At 51.2% G+C, this 19,873-nt stretch overlaps 5 protein-coding genes across 5 annotated transcripts; 4 read left to right on the top strand and 1 right to left on the bottom strand.

Moving 5' to 3' along the window:
• Positions 1–2,135: 2,135 nt before the first annotated feature.
• EJ05DRAFT_492887 (uncharacterized protein) lies at positions 2,136–4,243 on the bottom strand (the record flags this gene model as incomplete). The annotated part of the gene is made up of 4 exons (XM_033746069.1): positions 2,136–3,515; positions 3,565–3,846; positions 4,012–4,039; positions 4,134–4,243. The coding sequence occupies 4 exons, from the start codon at positions 4,241–4,243 to the stop codon at positions 2,136–2,138; spliced, it is 1,800 nt and encodes a 599-aa protein (XP_033601233.1).
• A 1,691-nt stretch (positions 4,244–5,934) lies between these two features.
• EJ05DRAFT_528127 (uncharacterized protein) lies at positions 5,935–8,665 on the top strand (the record flags this gene model as incomplete). Its single annotated transcript, XM_033748901.1, has 7 exons — positions 5,935–6,419; positions 6,469–6,574; positions 6,624–6,755; positions 6,805–6,894; positions 6,954–7,061; positions 7,111–7,228; positions 7,293–8,665. Exons 1-7 carry the CDS (start codon positions 6,283–6,285, stop codon positions 8,663–8,665), a joined length of 2,064 nt encoding a protein of 687 aa, XP_033601232.1. The 5' UTR covers positions 5,935–6,282.
• Positions 8,666–10,738: 2,073 nt separating this feature from the next.
• EJ05DRAFT_363847 (uncharacterized protein) lies at positions 10,739–12,405 on the top strand. The gene has a single exon (XM_033741098.1). The coding sequence runs from the start codon at positions 10,985–10,987 to the stop codon at positions 12,221–12,223; it is 1,239 nt and encodes a 412-aa protein (XP_033601231.1). The 5' UTR covers positions 10,739–10,984; the 3' UTR covers positions 12,224–12,405.
• Positions 12,406–13,454: 1,049 nt separating this feature from the next.
• EJ05DRAFT_492886 (FAD-binding domain-containing protein) lies at positions 13,455–15,124 on the top strand (the record flags this gene model as incomplete). The annotated part of the gene is made up of 3 exons (XM_033746068.1): positions 13,455–14,727; positions 14,791–14,966; positions 15,023–15,124. 3 exons carry the CDS (start codon positions 13,455–13,457, stop codon positions 15,122–15,124), a joined length of 1,551 nt encoding a protein of 516 aa, XP_033601230.1.
• A 2,656-nt stretch (positions 15,125–17,780) lies between these two features.
• EJ05DRAFT_363835 (uncharacterized protein) lies at positions 17,781–18,674 on the top strand. Its single transcript, XM_033741097.1, has 3 exons — positions 17,781–17,888; positions 17,942–18,354; positions 18,494–18,674. The coding sequence occupies exons 2-3, from the start codon at positions 17,985–17,987 to the stop codon at positions 18,499–18,501; spliced, it is 378 nt and encodes a 125-aa protein (XP_033601229.1). The 5' UTR covers positions 17,781–17,888; positions 17,942–17,984; the 3' UTR covers positions 18,502–18,674.
• The last annotated feature ends 1,199 nt before the right edge of the window (positions 18,675–19,873 follow it).

Below are 19,873 nucleotides of genomic sequence, written 5' to 3'. Positions count from 1 at the left end.
AAGTTTGACGCAGATAATCGGGAGAATAGTCCACTCGAAGTTGTTTCTGTTTCGGTACTCGGAGGCTTCTGAATTGGTGCTGCGAAAGACGGTGACACTGATGAATTGTTTGAAAAGAGACTCGATTCTTGGTTTGTTGTTTGTAGCTGCTGTCCAACGCCACGAGATACATTGGAGGCGCCCTGTGATGATGGCTCTGGCGTCTTAGCTTGGCCAAAAATATCTTTTGATACTTGACTCGAGGCTTGCGTATTGCCAAAGATCGAGGTAACCGGTTGGTCGGTATTCGGAGTCGTCGCCGAATCCCCTACTAACGATATCGGGGGGCCCGGTTGCTGCGCGATGCCAGATCCAAACAAGCTCGATAGAGACGTGTTTGGACTAGAATTTGCGGGCACATTACCGAAGAGACTGAAACTAGGTGCTGGAGCAGGTGCTTCACCGTTATTTGTGGATGCATGCAAATTTGGCTTGGAAGCGTCGGTTACACGCTGAAAGTCGGGTGAAGTGTGCATGCTGTCTTCGGTCGGACTTGGTGTGGTAGTCTGCCTAGATATGGGTGTTTCTGCTTGAGTAGCCCCGAAGATAAATTTTGGCTTATCCTGGGAAATGGCAGGGCTAGCTCCGAATGTAAATTTTGGTTTATCCTGGGAAACAGCAGCACTACTTCCGAAACTGAATACTGGCTTACTGGGGGTAGCGGTCGCCGTGTTCGCACCGAAGCTCAGGGATGTTTGACTTTGCTGCTGGCCAAACAGATTTCCTTGAGTCTCGGATCCAGACTTTCCAAACGACGAATTCCCAAAACTGAAACCTGGCTGAGAAACCGGCTCCGAACTTTGAGTGTTGAAGGTATTTGAGACAGTGTTTCCAAATATACTGGGTTTTGATGCTTGTGTCTGTACAAACATAGAGTTACTGGAAGTGGCGTTCGACGCAGGAGTTGTGTTCTGTTGACCGAAGTTAAAGCTGAAAGACGGTGTTTGCGCGGAGTTAAAGAGGGATGGTGTGCCATTGAATGTCGGAGTCTGGTTCTCTTTCACCTCCGCGCTCCCTGCGAAAGGATTGCTGTACCCCGCGACTGAGGGTGCTTGAAAATTGAAGCCTCCTTGGGTCGAGTTGTTTTTGTCCGTAGGATTTCCTCCCATCGGCGGAAATGAATTGGTCGTCGAAGAGGGCATATTATTTCCTTGCGCCGGGGGAAAGCTCATGGTGGATTGCGATCCGAAGGGACTCCCGAAAGAACCGCCACTCATGCCACTCGCCGGACGTGGAGTTTTTGTTCTTTTTGCGCCTGCAATCCTACGAGAAATTAGCCATGTCGTTGTGACATTACTCACTTCTAGGACTTTGGGGCCTGCAAAGGCTAGTATTCCGCGTGGGAATCGTTGTGTATTCGCGTCTGGCTGGCATGCCATGGCACAGAACGTAACCGGTATGGAGGGGCCATGTAGAACTTACCTCCTTCCAGCCATTTGCGCAGCGGTCGCTCTCTTTACTGGATCTATGGGGGATGCAAAGGATTCTGCTCGGCCATCCTCAGGGCGACCGCTCTGACCGAAATCTTGTTCGCGCTTTGCCATGTTTGCGAGATTCGATGTAGGGGATGCGCCAAGGTGCGTTGCGACAACGGAATATGACACTAGACCGATTCCATAAGCTGTGGATATGAGAGGAGCCGAGTGACGCGTGAAAACAGGTTGCAAGCTGACTTGCGCAGTGATGATGGACAAGTCGACAGGTCTCGACGGGTTGGGCCTGGGATGTTTGAGTTTGGGCAATTGCCAAAATACTACCTTGACCCGGCAGACGCACGTCCCTGGCTTGAATTCGGCCAACAGGTTTATCCGCGCCGGTTTTTGCCCACTACACACATTCGACGAATACCGCAAGCACTGCATGGATGAGCCGCGCATAACTTGACCTGCATCAGCAATATAAGGGGGCAGTTGTTACTTAGATTGAGATGCGCTTTGGGCTAGCCAAGGATACGATATACTCTACTTCAATCTTCACAGCTCATGGCCATAAGCGCTTTTTGACCGTGGCTGGCAGGATTGTTTGGCTCGAACTATTATTACGAAGAACCTTTCCGCAGGCATAATGTAATGCATCCATAAATTCAAGTGTTCGCTTCAGCTCGAATACTTAATCACAAAAGTCACTTTGCCGCCCGCAACGTGCGCTAGATAAGCTTCCAGCTCATCTTGGTCGTCTATAGTATATCGTATCTCGACGCCTCCGCCGTGCTGATTCTTCACCACACCTTCGAGGCTCAGCATTTGTGCGCCGACATGTTTCGCTACGGCGAGTCGGCGTATCTCGTCTACGTTGCCAAATTTGAGCACATCCAGCCACAACTTCGGTGTGGCCTGAACCGGAGATTCAGGATGCACTCGAAAGTATGCTGGGATCTCCATCGTATCGAGAATATTCTGGGTAGAATTGGCTGCTTCAAGGTCGGTATCGAAGCTTTGAGAGAATTGTTCTGGTATTCGTGCAGTGACCGAAGGACCATCTGCTGCTAATAGCAAAGAAGGGTCTATCTGAAGCTCATTCCGGGCTACTCCAGAGTGATGGATATGAGATTGCATCTGATTCTTCGTCTGAGGGTGGCCCGAGGTATTTGGCGCCCGGACGATGGAGTCCGATGTCAATTTTCTCGACCCGTTGGGTTTTGAAGGACCAGGGCCTCGAGTTACCAGAGCATCGTTCCTGCGTAGAGGATCGCCCTGGGCTCTATGGTCCCTGGAACGCTTGATTACATCTCGACAGACCATTTCCAGAGCCTTTAACTTTGTCTCATAACGAAGATCATCGGGACCAGATGCGAATGCTTTCTTAAGTGGCTCGGAGATACTCATGGCATCTCGCTTCAGGCTCTCCCATACTGAGACGTCACCATCGGCCTTACTGGTGAAATTCGCTTTTACTATAATTCCCTGGAAGGCACGCCTAACGTCTCGACTCTGGGCTGGGTTAAGACCCAGGATGTTCTTCGCCTCGGCGAGGGTCATCATGTTCCTTAATACTCGTATTCGCTTTGTCACGTCCATGCAGATAACATCCAAGCAAACGTCTCTTTGATCATTAGAGCGACCCTCCGGCGCTCCCCAGAATACGCTCTGCAGGTGAGCATTCTCTCTAATGATTCGATCCTTCAACGCCTGCCATTTCTCGGCCCCTGCAAGTGATTTCTTCAGAACGCCTTCTGCGTTACACATGTCCATGAACTGGGCCCTCATTGCATCGTATATTTGGTTGTCCATGTTGAGGTACGCCTTGGCCTCATCAAGGGTCGTCTCAGACGGGAACCGGGGAGGCTGACCCGCAGGATCCGCAGGTAAGCCCGCCCATCCTTTGGTGCGGCGTCTACGCTTTCGCGTTCTCCACTTCTCGTCGCTCTCAAGTTGACGTTTACGCATCGTCTCAGCCCTGGCACGTTCAAGATCTGAAAATGGTAGACTGCTAGGATGTGTCCGAGCGTCTTCAGCATTTGCACTTGATGCTGAATCCTATATCGTATTAGCAGGATGGCGTAGAAAGAATAACGCTACACCTTACAGCCGCTGCCTCTCCCACTTGCTGTCGTGAAGTTGGTTCATAGGTGGTTTCAGTGTTTCGCACTTCATCGGCTACTGTTGTTGCGGGATTGCGGACACGTAGAAGCCATCGGTTCTTCACACGTATGCGGATAAGATCGCGTTCTGATATGGTGCGGTTCTCCTCGTGAAGAGTCCGCAGCATTTCTTTCTGCGTCATGTTCTGCTCCCATAGCTCCTTGATCCTCTCCGTCAGGTTAGGGTTTCTTACAACAATATTATGTTTCGATGGAAAGTTCCATCGCTGTGACGAGGTCAGTGTACTGTTATTGAGTCAACAAGTGAATGTCAACATTGAACCCCAGAAGTATGTGTTGGTGCTGGACTTGCGACTAACAGGATAGCGCACGAGATCATGACAAGAAACGTATTGCTTGTGCCATCAGAGGGTGAAAAGAACCGCACATACCTTGAACTGGGTCTGAAAGGCTCGCTTGCTGGTGTACGATTAGTCATGTCTATATCGTAGCACGCTCCTGGTAGGGTTCTGCTATCGTCTGCAGATGCCAGACTTGGGACGTGGATACTCACCTAGGCTCGAAGCCTTGCTCCTTCCAATACTCTACGACTTCATCAAGCGATTTCTTCTCATCGACATATAATCGATAGCACTCGCCCTCTTTTCCTTCCCAGTCATACATTATTGAACGTGGATTGGCGCGGAGCAGAGCGTACCTACGCGGCCTCCGTAGTTACTCACACGGACGGAAGACGGATAACAAGCAGAGCGCAATAAGATGACGGCTGGAGGACGCAGCACTGCTCAGAAGTTGGCTATACCAATACAGATTAGCGCCTGAATACAAGCCGCAGTCGTGCCGCTCCAGGGTTCGGGTTCTCATCAACAACCAACGTTCCATTCACCAAAGAACATGATCATAATCGTATGATTCTCGGGACACCGACATGATGTTGTCAGATAACTCAAAAGATAGAGAAACTTGACTCCAGAACGGTCTAAGTTTTGCGAGACATCAGCTCCTCTGGGTATTCCAATGTTCTGTTACACGCCGCTCGGGAGGTCGCTCCTAAGCGTATAGGCTTGTCTTACTTGGATTTGGCACGAGCGGGAAACTCCATAGTGGAGGCCAAGCCCTAATGGGCATTCAAGAGTCAGCGAGCTTGTATGCCGACTTCCTCATTTTTCGAAAAACCTTGTAAGCGTTGCAGGCCCGCATTGGAGCAACGTACTCCAGCAACACAGTCCCGGTCAAGCAATCACAGCAACACACAAATTTGTAGGATAGTCGAGCATATGCAATACAGCAAGACCGTTACCCACAGTTGTTGGCTCGTCGGTAAACTACCGACGTATCATAGCTAACTATTAGCCAACATTTCAACCCTCAACGTCTGTGCTAAGCGCCCAAGATGGATGAATTAGCGACACTTCACTCCTATCCACGACGCCACTATGGCAGATCTTTACGACTCAGGCTTCTATACACAGAGTTGCGCACCATGACCAGGATATGTTGTAAAAGTAGCGGCATGGCGCTTAGGCAACAAGAAGCCATGATAATAAATGATTAAAATCTCCGCCCCTCCAAAATAACGGGTAGCAGGGGCTGACTTTTCTTCTGACCCTCGGTTTGCATCGCGGCACTTCCAGGTCTCGATAGTGGCTCGCGGTTAAAGAGCGTGGCACAGGCGGCTCTCGAGTCTAGTCAGGCAATTCGCCGTACACAATTGAACGGCGTAGGCGCGAATATCTGAAATATGGACAGCGCGGCTAATTGCAAATCACGATTCATGATACCGCGCACACGCCACGTGTAACTTGGTCCGGAAGCGGTGTTTTCCCCCTATTTGGCCAGCAAACGACAACAAAATAAACTGTTTCGTGCCGCAAGGCTGCATCTTTCCAATCAATATCAAGCGCAAGTTCAGGGTTCCCACAGACCTTCATGCCTTAGCTTATGCAAGTGCTCGAGGCTTGAGGCAATATTACCGAGGTCTTTGAATGAACAGACTCCCACTTCCTCTGAAATATTGTCACCCAGCTGTCGAGGAATATGCGAAGGCATGGAGATAATACAGAATTACGCTACTAGCAATGTTGAGAGCGTCGTTCTTGTGGCGTGTGTGTTCACCCACTGTACTGGAAAACCAAGTGGGTATAAGCACCCAGAGACAGGCGTTAGCACACGTCTAGCGGGCGGGCGGAGAACGAGTCAGGATGCGTAGGATGCAATCTACAGAGTCGCTTGGCAGACACCGGCGCTTACAGCGGTGTGTGATTGGCGCCCTCGTCCTTACATTCAGACCCTCCCCAGTGAGCGGGAATGCGGTTGAAGCTTGCCCCCTCCGTTGGTGGTCTGAGTGTTTGTTGGAGCAATCTTCGAGCTTTCTGACCTGCTACCACGACCACGACCACGACCACGACCACCGCGCACCCACTTCATGGCGGTATAGCTGCAGCTCCACGACAGCAGGTACTTCCTTTTACGATTGTGCGCCTTCGCCGCCTGTGCGCGATCCATATGCTGTCTTAAGTTGCGGTACCCTAACCGTGCCTATGCATTCTCAGCCTCATCAGCCTTGGTCAACTGAGGACCTGTAGGCAGCCTTCCCAGCATCCTGTGCCAGGCCGATCAGTCTTACTCCCGCGTCAAAGTTTACTCATATTGCTGCTCGTTTTGCAGCGCCCAACGTCAAGCTTCAACGATTTTCAAGACAGATGGCGACTGCAACTCAACTGATGCCTTCTCAACCTTCTCCAACCCATCCGGGCATAAACAAGTCCGCGTTCTCGCCTTTCACTGATTCACCATCGAGCCCTGCGCCATTCACACAAAGCTATCGCTATTCAAACCGGTACCTATCCCATGTACATTTTCTGGAGTTGAGGTTGACATTCACATAGCTCTTCTGGTACTGATAAATCCGATTCGCTCCATCCTCCAGCAAGTCCATATCCTGCCCACATTGAGCCGTCTCCAGTGGATAGTACCGGCACGAACTCTACAGAGGTTTGTAAATTGCCTTTCAGTATATCGGTAGGATCTAACCCAGGCATAGATCGAAGACGATGAACAAGAACAAGAAGAGTTGTTAAATGATGATGATGATGAGCTCGACTTCAAGTCTCCAATCATCGACTCAGAGCTCACAAGCCCAGCGAGCGCCGTAAGCGATGGTAGCAGAGGACTCGTGAGTGGAAATCAACTAGTGGTTAATCAAATGCTAATTTTGTGAGCAGTTGAGACTCGACACAGCAGCTAGACCGCGAGCTGATTCCGAGGAAGCCCCTGCATCTGTCATACATGCCCCAGCTGGATTCAAACAATTTGTAGGCAAATCAATATGATACGAAGGATGTCAGGCTTACACACGCAGGACCCGAAGCAGTCACCCCCAAACCGCAATAGCGTGGCGTCACCAGCACCAACAGATCTTTCAGAAAGTACAATCGTTACCCCTGCTACACCTTTACACTCCACGATTGCAGACGATAGAGTACGCCTTTGCATTATTACGATTAAGTCCCCCTACTGACGTTAACTAGCGCGTTTCGGTCGACACATCTGTCCCTCAAGCACCGGAAAGACCAACACCCAGAGCACAAACAAGGCAGGAAGCCGAACGAGATGTCAAAAGAACCAGTCTAGCAAGCACAGGCGGACGTGCAAGCACAAGTCTTGAAGGTTGGCATTGACAATGACACGATATGAAGACGTTGACTGACAGTTTATATAGACATTCCCGAGACCGAGGATCTCGGCCGGAACGAGGATGGCGAGGATGATAACATACCAACTATGCGAGAAGTGCTACGTGAAATCAAAGACAATCACATGGAGGTTGAGGCGCTTCAAACTGCTCTGAGCGAGTGTTGGACCTTATGCAATACATTGGCCGGTCTTAGCTCCAACCACCGTGAACGGATGTTCAACTTTTCCGGAAAAGGCGAAGCACAAGAGCAAGCTTGGCGAACCTGTTGGAAGCTATGTCAACGGCTGTATGAGAGCCGCAACGAGGACCACGCCAGCCAGGTCAAACCGACGCTGGAACTTTGCCGTGACTTCTGCCAGGCTCTATTTGAGGTTAGGCTACGCGGTGATGAGGTCGCAGATTCGGTGCTACGCGTAAGCTTTGAGCTCAACAATCATCTATACAACACGCACGACCGCAATCTTCCGGAAGCATTCCGTGAACGGACTCTCGACTTCTACCTGACCCTCTGTCACCGTCTTATGAAGCAACGAACCTCTCTACCCCAGGAGACTGACGCACTGATGCGTGCGTGTTGGGGTCTAGCGGAGATGCTCTTTAGCCTGCGTCAGAACAATCGTGATGGCAAACCTGCTGACGAGGAATTGCTTGGGTCTGCCGTCCAAGCTTGTTGGGAGCTGTGTGACCTCTTCCGAGAAGGCTGGACACAAGTCCGTCCTGACCGTGGCACCCCGAGACCCTCCGTCACCACGTTCCCCTCCTCCATTTCGGAGTCTAGCAACTCGGCACATTCTTCGCGCAGCGGTACGTACGGCACTCCACGCTCCGTTCCCGAAACACCTACCACCATATATGATGACCGGGACGAGATGTCACCTGACGAACCAATCCCCAATATTCTAGTGCTTGGTCCGGAAAGCGGGAATACCCAAACGTACACCCGCTGGTCCTCTAACTCGTCCAATCTTTCCACATACTCGGAGGCCTCGCAGCGCTCGTCCTCGACCGCCACGGCCGGTCGCGAAGATGCACATCTGGTACGTCTCAAAACGCTGCTCATTCGAGCTGCCATGAACGTTGGATACGCACGCAACAGCGTCCAAACCCTGCATCAATTCGTCAAAGCCATGCCAACCAATTCCTTCGGAACAGCACCCTGGCAGACCAAGCTCGTCTCGCATTACAGGAAACTCGTCCTCTCAGATCCCACCTTGCGGAACATAAACAGTGTCCCGCCTAAGCGCGTCACAGCAGAGGAGGTTGCGATTACGATGCAACGAATGGGGCGTGAACCGAGATACAGCTGGGTGCGAGACCTGTTTACCATGGTATTCAAGTTTCCGCCCGATGAGGCGCAGAGCCGCGAGCCAACGTCGATCACGGCCTGAGCTATTGCCACCCAGGAGGCAGTCATGAGTTATACGCCGATTTTAGCACTTATTTGCGAGGTGCAGGGAGGTTTTGGTGGTTTTTCGAACTCGCTGTGCGCTATATACCCCCCGCATCTCTATCTCTCTTTCGCTGCATCTATTTAATCTTCCTGTCATTTTCCGATCTGGAAATAAGGTCACCCGGAAGCCACGGAGGGAATCTGAGTTTGGCGCGCAATGTGAGCATAGGAGTGTGGCAGTGGAAATGGTGGGATCTGGGTGTAATTTCAAAATAAACATGCGGCATATTTTTTTCAGTCAATAGTCGGAGTACGTATGTACCTCCAAAGCTAGGAGTAATCCCCGTGTCACTGGTGTAAGCCCCGAATATGGCAATGGCAATTGGTGTGCTTCATTACGGCAGTCGAGATATTCACCGAATGCGCTATTGATAGCGATTACTGGTAAACTCGTACCCCTGTCATATAGACATGAAGATGATCAGGTGTGGATATGGTGAATGGACGTCATCATTCCAGTGCATTTCGTCAGGAGCGGTCATCGTCTAGTGCAATGGTTGTACTCGGGACTTTCGCGATTGAGGGCGACTGCGAACAAGAAGAGGCTGTTGTTAGTTCCTGGCAAGGTACTTGGTCTTTGTATCTACAAATGACGACATGGCGTAATGGTGACTACACATTATATGCAGTTTCCTTGGTGGCATTTTGACGAGAGAATCGAGACTAGGACTTTCGTTCGATTTAATTAGTCGGTGATGCTGTGTCTAACGCACAAGGCCAAGGTCGCTCGTTTCGGCTGACCTCGGTCGCTACTAGCGATGCCGTGGAACTGGTGGGTGGGTTGCGTATCTGAAGGTATAGCTTGCGTAGATCTGGGACTCTCAGTGTGGGGTGACCATTGGGGTGACTGCTGTCGTGCGTCCAGACCTCAAACGATGGACGAGGGGGAGTGGGGAGGACAGGTTCAAGTTGCAATTAGACCTGGAGACTTGGTGTTCTATACGTCACAGCACGAGTGGTGCAGTATCATGATTATTGCTGCGGAACTACGCAAACATGACATGCCTGGCAACACTCGTCCTGGGACGCCTGCGCATGGGAGGGAAGATTGACAGCTGGCTTGATAGCCGCCATGCTGAATGAAGGATTTGGTGTTGTCAAACTGATGAGATCTGACACGGCGGCACGTGTATGACTCCATCCAGACACACATGCACAACATGTGGCGCTCGTAGTTTGTGGTTCTTACGACAGGTACTATTACCGAAGCGAATGATGGTAAGTCGCGAGCATGGCGGTCTGGAGCAAGCCCAGCCTCGTTCAGACGCGAAAAGTGGCTTGTCAAAGTCCATCGCGATCGCTGAGGTGTGCGGCATTTGTCGGTTCCGAGCCGCCGTCAGCTGGAGAGGAGGATGATGATTCAAGGATGCTTCTACATACATGCCGCGCATTGAGGACGGCTTGTTGGGATGCAGTCTGGGGAGGAGTCAAAACGCCGAATGCCTGCTACAAAGGAGGACGAAAACTGAGGGGAAAGCATGCATGGCAAGACATCCGAATCAGGCTGGAGACTGGAGAGAAGGACTGCATTGACGTTATTGTTTGGTGAATTGAGATCTGAGCCCCACCGAGAACGATAAAGCTGAGGTCGCATCCTGCCGCGGGTTCGAGATTCAGGCAGTCTTGACTCTGGCTGGCGCTTGCGGGTCGCCCCAGGTTGGATGTTGGAACCTTGGAATGCTGATGCGGATGCTGATGCTGCGCTACGCTGGAACGCCGGCTGGGCCGAACCACTGTTGTTGCTGCCACTGCCTTGTCTTATCATCGTGATACGCTCATCACCATCTCTACTTCTGCTCCTCCTCACTCCTCCTCATACCTCCTCTCGCTTCCCGTCCCTCTCCTCATCTCATCCTCAAACCTGCGCTGTACCACAAGGCGATGGCCTTGTGAGAGGGTCTGTTGTGTCATCTAATCGAATGCATTCTTACCTCTCAAGCCTCCTCCCGCGACCATCCCCACGGTCCCACTGACCACTGCACTTAGCGGTGACGATCGCTGCCCTGCATCTCCAGACAGCTTCTTGCTCCCCTTTGTCTTCCATATCGATCCGGCGATCACGGTCAAGGTCGCAAACTGCTGGACATTGCTTCACGTGAATCTATACCTTCTGGAAACGATAAATTCGACTCAACAACGACATGCATCGGTAACAACGATTGCCTACTCCGATACCCCTATCAAAGCCCGAAAACGTACGTGTCGCATTGTCGTATTAGCAAGATACCGGGACAAAGAACCGAGATACCCAACAACCATGGCTAGGAAGTCTGCTGCAAGTCTGGCCAACCATGCGAGGCTTCACAAACGCGAAAACTCCACAACATCAATGAAGAGCCCAGCCAGCCTACATTCGACTGAAATGCCATGGGCCGATTGTTATGCGATTGAACCGACATGGAAAGAAAGTGGCGTTTTAGAAATGGCGTCTCCGAAGTCAGTCAAGATTAAGCCATATTTGCGAAAGCTATCAATGAAAAACGAAGGAGGGATCGACCTATCACGTCCAGCTGCTGAGAATGAAGGTCTTACAGGCTTGGGCATCGACGATATCCACATTAGTTCTCCTAGAACCATATCAGATGTTACCTTTTCACCCATAGGCACGCGCACGAAGCATTCAAGGTCCACCAGCAACACATCCCAGTTTTCCAACAACTCCGGACCACGCCCTTCACAGCCGTATCACATTCACCCTCTAAGACCGACTCCGCGACCATACACGCCGCCAGTACCATCATACGCCAATTCAAGTAATGGTTGTGAAGAAGACTCAGAGGCGCATGATGTCGTCTATACCGAGAGCATCCGTGATCGCTCCCTTCCTCCAGGCCCATCACGACGATCAACCTCGATATCTTCGAGTAAAGCACCGCCAATGCCACCGCTCCTGATAACATCATCTTCGTTCACCAAGATGGGAACCCCATCGCAGAGCAGTCTTTCCATAGCCTCTCCTGTCGCTGGCCGACCGCGTGGGGACACTCTTCGCTCACTAGACTCTTTCGCAACCGCTCCCAGTTCTCGTCCGTCACTTGATAAATTCAGTCTCATTCGTGGCCGCGATTCGCCCTTAGATCCAGTTTCGCGTGCGAATGAGATTCGTCTTGCTCGGCAAGCATATAAAGAGAAAGAAGAAGCAAAGGACCGAAAAATGGAAAAGGAGGCCATGAAGAAGGCAGATCAAGATGCTCGCAGGGATGAACGTAAACGTGATCGCCAAAGACGAAAAGAGGAGGCTGCAAGCAAACGATCTTTGAGTGTGAGCAATGAAAAGCTGGAATATACAAACGTCATTGGCCGCGAATATGGCGAATTCCGACCTGCGCATGCGCGATCCATGCCCGCGAGAGTTGACACTGGTCTGTCGGCCAAACGCACGCATACAACGCAAGACTTGTCGAAGACGAAGAAGGCAAGGAGTCGATGGCTGTCCTTCATTGCGTGGCTCAGGACTCGCTTTCTTCGAATGGGACATCACGGTCATTCGCGTTGATCCGTTCAGCACTTATCTCGTGAACCAATATCTATTTGGTGACTCTTCTCACGCCTATTACTTCTTCCCATATTAGGCTGAGCTCGATGTTTCTTCATACTCACGCCATCTCATCGACTTGATTCTGTATTCGCTTCGACTACCCTTTCATCTTCAGCGCGGCGTTATTCTTGGGGGATTTATCTTCGTTTATAGGTGGTTTCATCAAGGTCCAGCTCTGCACATATGAATGCTATTCTATCGTGCATCTTTGGCCTTGTCGCTTTCATGGGATTATCGGCGCCTTAGGATTGCAAGCTTATACCATACTTCTTGGACCTTCTTGGGTCTTCTGCATCAGCGTCGCCGTCTGTCAAGAGAATCATGATCGCACTCAAGAGAGGCCTGAGGCAGTTAGCACTGAGCATGTCCATAGAAGCACTCCATAACATACTTCCAGACGCAGCATGCGTCTTTCAAATCAATTATACCCCACTATGGTGCTATGAACTACGAAGCGCCCTGTTCATTCGTGATAATACTTGGGCCTTGTGTACAAATATCTGAATCATGGTGAGATTGAACCAAGCACAACGCCAAGCCCGAGCTAACTCCAGCCCTGTGGTTTGATCGTTTATCCTGGTAAAGCTTCAAGCTTCAAGCTTCCCCACGACCGAAGCTTGTCGCAGCACTCGGAGCTCACGCAGACTCCTCTTGTGATCGGCCATGTTCATACCTTCTGCGCCTTGATAGTTATACCACTGCCTCTTTAAAACACTCGCTATGACGTATACGGCATATTCGCGCGTAGCGACTCGTCACTCGTTAATCGCAACGCGAATTCTCGATACCAGAACGACAGCTGTATGTAGAGCTTTAAGACTACATCCACAGTCCCAATATGGAGCTCTTAGTCTCGGATCATCCGCAGGTTCACAGCCGAGCCCACGAAGGCTCTTCTCCGCTACCACATCACTTTTACAAGAAAAGAGCTTTCGCGATCAGATCGGGCAAAAGTCTGACGGCCCAGGAAAGTCTGCGCCAGAGGGAGAGAAGCGTGAGAAGAAGTTTCACCCTCAGGTCTTCCAGAGCATGTACGACCGTGTGCAGCGCGAGAAGGATGAGCAGAAAAAGTATGAGGGCATGGGGCATGAGATGAAGGGTGGCAAAGCTACGGCTGGACTGACATATCTCTTCGGTAAGCTGGATATAGTGTTGTCCTTGGGAGATGTTGGCTAACGAGACTATAGTCATGGCGGTTGCTGGAGGCTTTGGATGGGCAGTAGGCAAAAAGTCGCCCAGGGAGCAGGACACGAGCTCGACGATACCTCTAAATGATGCCGTAGCGCCGGTACACAACGTTCAACGCTCGAATTTACAGTCAGCTTGGGTTGATTTGCGAGAAGTTGTGGGAGAGGAGAATATATCTGAGGACGAATTTGACAGGAAGAGTCATGCCGGATCTGACTGGTCGTCGCATCAGCTCAAAGAGAGCCAGATTCCTTTCGCGGTTGTCAAGCCAGCGTCTACGGAGGAGGTGAGCAAGATTATGAAGATATGCCACGAGCGTAGAATTCCAGTCACTGCATACTCCGGCGGCACAAGTTTGGAGGGACACTTTGCGGCGACAAGAGGAGGCATCTGTGTAGACTTTTCGCGCATGGACAAGATTCTTAACATCAACAAGGAAGACATGGACTGTATCGTTCAGCCAGCTGTCGGATGGGAGAACCTTAATGAGGATCTCGCGGATATAGGACTTTTCTTCCCGCCTGATCCGGGTCCGGGAGCGCAAATCGGCGGCATGATTGGAACTGGCTGTTCGGGGACGAACGCATATCGATACGGAACTATGAAGGAATGGGTCATCTCGCTCACAGTAGTACTCGCTGACGGAACGATCATCAAGACTCGTCAACGTCCTCGCAAGAGTAGTGCTGGCTACGATCTCACGCGCATGTTCATCGGCAGCGAGGGTACTCTTGGACTGGTCACAGAAGCCACTCTCAAGGTAACCACGAAGCCTGCAAACACTTCGGTAGCAGTGTGCAGCTTCAATTCGATACGGGAAGCCGCGGACTGTGTTTTCGCCGTTGTTGGCGCGGGTGTTCCAATCGCGGCCATCGAGATTCTCGACGATGTGCAGATGAAGTGCATCAACGAGGCTGGGTCCACATCACGGACATGGAAAGAAGCACCGACTCTCTTCTTCAAATTCGCAGGTACCCCGACAGGTGTCAAGGAACAGATCGGCATTGTGCAAAAGCTAGCAAAGAAGGCTGGCAGCAAAGGCTTTGAATTCGCCAGATCTGCAGATGAGGCTAACGAACTCTGGTCGGCGCGAAAAGAGGCGTTGTGGAGCACCATGGCCAAGAAGCGGGACGACAACGACCATGTCTGGACTACAGATGTCGCCGTACCGATCTCGAGGCTACCACAGATCATAGAGGAGACGAAGGCCGATATCGCGAGCAGTGGACTGTTTGCGAGCATTGTTGGGCATGTCGGGGATGGGAACTTCCATTGTGAGATCTACACGTCTCCTATCTTATCAAGCAAAACAAGAAGTCCACTGACATACATTGCAGCTATCCTCCTGTACAATGACAACGAGCGCAAGACGGCCGAGGACGTCGTCCACCGCATGGTCGCGCGCGCGATCGAGATGGAGGGCACAGCGACCGGAGAGCACGGCGTCGGGCTGATCAAGCGTGACGCTCTACCGTACGAGACGAGCGATGAGACGGTCGCTGCTATGCGCAAGGTACGTTGTTATTGCAAATCTGAGGCCTCTAGATGCAGTGTGCTGACCCGTCATAGCTCAAGAAAGCATTTGACCCCTTGTGTCTGCTCAACTGCGATAAGATTGTGCGCGTCGAGAGGCCGGGGCCGGGTGAGGTGGTACAGCGATATGACCACTGACTGATGTGGCATTTGTCCATATCGAGCCTTTTGTATATACTTGTGTCGGTCGTGTATATGTACGAATACACTGGGGTTCTGATTATCACGCTTAGATGTTCGTTCATTCATGATGGAAGCGTGTGGCAGGCCTGGCTGGTGTTTCTTCTTGGACATTCAATTACGGGAGACTGACGACAGTGCGTGGCAGAGTATCGTATCCATCTCATGGCCTCAAAATCCACACGAAAAACTCATCTCGTCCTCTCTACTCACCATAACCATCACAGACCACATCCTCGTTTCCATCTACCGTCTCTGTCTGCACAGTCTCTACCACACACACACACACACACAGACACACACGAGACACAAACAGCAAGCCCGCCAACATCTCCCTCTCCATGCCCTTCCTTCTACATCATTACTCAACATTAGCATCAGTACACAACAACCCAGCCCGGAACACCCCCATCCCAATAACCGTAATCTTCCATAAACCCCCACAAACGCACATCATCACAAGCCTTCCATGCATATATATCCTCGCGTTTCATCTCGCTTTTTCTCGTCATTTGGGCATTGGGCATGATGGTATATAGGCTGACTTAGCTATGTGCCAGATGAGATGTCCTGAGGCGGCGGGGGTTGGTGAGGTGAGGAGTTGGGTTTTGTATGGGGGGTGTTTGGGGGGTTGGGGGTGGATTGAGGGGGCTGGTGGGTTTGAGATTGGTTGGTGGGGATTGTGTGTTGGGTTTGTTGGGGGGTGTAGGAGGAGGTGTGTAGTCTGGGCTTGGGTAGGAATGGGATGGGAGGATGCTAGGTTGGGGATATAGCGGGAGGCGGGTTAATGCGTATATGGTACTTTGGATGCTTGAATAGGGATGTAGAACTGACTATCATGGTCTATTTGTAGTTCATCTACCATTGCTATGAGGCTATGAGGGTTAGGATGGATTTCTGAGATAGGGCGGTGTAAGGTAGGTAGGTGTATTGTGCAGGATGGACTAGATACTTGAGATTGACGAAAGGATAGACCTGAAAACGCGAAGAATGATAGGGGTGACAGGAAGCCCGATATCGAACAGTTACCCGAACTATGGATTACACTACGAACTACAGAGGATATGTAACCAATATTCCCCGAAAAAAGGGCAAAGCCGTAGCCTTGACGATACGGAGCCGCTTGTATTCCCTGTACAGTCTTCATTCACAGATCCGTAAACAATCGTTAGGGATCCATGATTCATCTACAGGCAGACCTACCCGGCGCTCTCAAATTACATAAATACCGCGAGATTCTCTACCATGTCTGGTCCTAGAAGCGTCGAGATTTCCCTGGCCTTCACTACTGCAGAGAGTAGATGTGGGTTGGGTTATATCATATCCACGCCCTTTGTTAGGGTCCTGGGGACTAACTCAGATGTGTCATGGTTGTCCTGGTTGCTGATGGGTGATGATGTGGGAATTTCGGTTGATACTGTCGGACGACACTTCTGTATGGTGATGATGATCATAATCATCATCGTAATGTTAATGATCTTGAGTAGCTTTGAGCGAGAAGGGTGTTTTATCACTGCGTTAGCTTTACCGTAAGGAAACATATTATGTGAGATGTAATGTAGTTCATTGTTGTGCGGAGAAAGTGTGAAATGTGACCACAAGGTTTGGTGGAGAAGAAATCTGGTCTATCTGGTCTACTTTCAACAGAGACGACGTCTTGACGTGTGAAAAGTACCATTTACTAAATCCAGACTCCGTGTACCGTTGTTACCTTCACCTTCCCAGTGAGACTCATACCCGGCACTTGGCAGGTTGCTCAGCCAGACAATACCTGCATTAGTATTTCTTTTACTTCTAGTACTTCGAGTAAGGAGGATGGATGTACTCTCCCTGACATCGATATATGATTCACATGCTCGGAGTCCACCCCTTTATCTGATGTATGTTGGGTTCTCGGCACCGAGCATTGTTCTTATGTCGTGAGTCCGTGATGATCAGCATCAGTTCTTCGTGCTGATATGCTCCAGTAGTGTACTTGCTTGTGATGGCCGGCTTAACGAGTGGTTGAGCATCGTGTAAAGAAATCGGTAATAAGTCAACAAATACAAGTGCAAAGATCTGATACCACGGACTATACAAAGTGTGACATCTCAGGGCTTATTGTTCTGCTCGACTTCAGCCAGGAGATATTCAAGCCATCGAGACAGATGACGAGCCATGCAGCTGCGCATGACTGAATGTCGCACTTCGACCTACATCCGCGCAGCATGCAATAATACCTGGGATCCCTTGTGGACAGTGTTTCGCTCCATTGCTGTCATCGTTCCACGATTACTCAGACCGATATCCGAAATCGGTGTACACTACACAGCTGTGGGCCGGCGGACAGATTCGTGTCCTACGCCACTTGTCGTCTGTTACATCAATGCTGTCCGTCCGTGTCCCGTCTGACACGTACAGAATCGGTCCGTCTGCTTGTCTGCGGTGTCAAGAGCATCAGACCCAGGTCGTGCGACCGCTGATTGGGAAATGGTCGAGAAGGTCTTGCTGTACCGCCGGAGTGGACGTTTATTGGTCCAACTGCACCGTGTCGATCATGCAACGGCTCACCCAAAGGCTCGGGAACTGCAGCAGACAAAAAAGCATGCCACAGATTCTGCAGCTATCGCCAGCACCTGTTTCGAAGTCTGCAGAGCGAGGTAGGGTCGGAGAGGGGGAGGGGAGGCCTTGAACAACAGATCCAAAGGGGGGCACCCGGTCCGTCATCCAGGAAAAAAAAAGCGTAAATCACCTTCCCATATCAGCAATCGCACCGCGAACATAACGCCCTCCAAGCAGATCCGCACACCGCGTCTCCACCGCGCCAACAAAGCTCTCGATGCGATGCAAGAAGGGATTAGCCGGCCCGGAGGACCGGCTCGACCGCTCCCAGACGCTGTCTATCTGTCTGTCCTTCCACCGTTCGGAATCCCACCGTCCCGGGTCTGCGACCTGCCCTTTCCTCCTCTCCTCTCTCCTCTGTCATCCCGTTCCACTTTGTGCCCACTCCACTCCACTCCACTCCCCCCTTTCTCGGCCGCCGGTGACGCGACATCTTTCGACCTCGAGCCACCCCTCCCGCATACATGACAACCTTCTGCGTCACTCGCCTCGTATCAGGGCTTACCAGATGCCCTGCGCAACACCCTTCGCTCGCACGCTCGCTCATACCCAGGCTCGCCATACGCGCACACTTCAATCAGCAGCAAGTAAGCAAGCAAGTAAGCAAGCAAGCAAGCAAAATAAGCGCGGGACCCGGAAAGCCAGCCCCTCTCGCCCACCCGCCCGTCCACTAACCACACCAACAACCCCATTTCCGACCCGGAAGCCACTAACTACCACGCACAGCGGACTAACCTTCCAACCTTCCATGCATCCATCCCAGCAATCCATAGCTAGCCGCCGGAACACACCCCTTTTCAGACGCCAAATCACGCACACACACACACATACACACGCACACCTACAAAAAAGCGACCGGTGCGACAAAATCCGCGCGACGCGCCAGAACCCCGACAACCCGGATACGCTACGCTAGGCTCTTTCCACCCCTCCCCTCCCCTCGTTACCCCTGCCCCGCACCAAGCACCACAGCACCCAGCACCACCTAGCACCGGCACCAGCACCAGCAACAGTCACATCTATATTCGTTTTGCCCCTTCCCCCGGCACCGCCAGCCTAGCTAGCAACCTCACTCACCCATGCACAAAGCCGCGCTGCCTCGTCTCGAGACAACATACACACACACTACTACTACACACTACTACACACTACTACACACTACTACACACTACCACACTACTACCACACATCCACCCCCCCTTGCTCACCCACACCACCCAAACCAGCACAGAAACCGCACCCTCCGTTTAAATCCTTGTCGTCTGCACATAATTACCACATACCACCCACATACATACACACATACACACAAACAGTCCATACAGTCCATACATACATACATACCACGCCCCCCCCATGTCCCACCCCCCTAAACAAGTCAATCTACATGGATAGATGCCCGAATCCAGAATCCAATCTGCCAGGGCAGACGGGTTGGGTATTATCCGACATCTGATTGGCCGCCCTGTGAGGACAAGTTGGGGTTGGGGGCCGAAGGGGGGGAGGGGGTGGGCGGGGATCCATTTGATTGTGCAGGAAGAAGGAGGGAACGAGGGACGGTAGTGTATGCGTTGGCGGCGACATGGTCGCTCTGCTGCGCGGTTATGATTTAAATTATTTCTCGGTGCCGTTTTCTGAGGGGGGGGTCGTTTTGGGGCGTTGCTGCGTTGGTATGAAAAGTGTGTTTGGGTCGGTGGGAAGAGGGAAGGCTGATTGATGGGTTTTGAGTTGTCTGGCTGGATGGAAGCTACGTCGTATCACTCACTCATATGCGTGTGTGTGTGTGTGGTGTATGTGTATTCGTCTCTATTCGTCTGGAGCTCTTTGTGCAAATAGCGCTTATGTATGCGGATGTAATAATACATCTACAAGCTTAACATCAACTACCATCGATAGATCTCACTAAATAAGTACCCAAAGACTTCAAAAGAAAAGAAAACAAACGAAATTCTTAGCAGATAGCCCCCTGTACTAGAAGCGTCCTAGTTTGAGGTACATTGATTGAATCCTCCCCGTCTCTCCCCTTATATTACTCCTCCTATGATCGCTCTTCGATAATAAGCTAAGCTTAGTATCACAAACCTGAGCACTACATACAACAACCAG

This window comes from Pseudovirgaria hyperparasitica (genome assembly GCF_010093815.1).
Source record: "Pseudovirgaria hyperparasitica strain CBS 121739 unplaced genomic scaffold EJ05scaffold_7, whole genome shotgun sequence".
NCBI classification, from domain to species: domain Eukaryota; kingdom Fungi; phylum Ascomycota; class Dothideomycetes; order Acrospermales; family Acrospermaceae; genus Pseudovirgaria; species Pseudovirgaria hyperparasitica.
The sequence above is the reverse complement of the archived record's forward strand: the minus strand, read 5'-3'. Positions and strand labels throughout refer to the sequence as shown.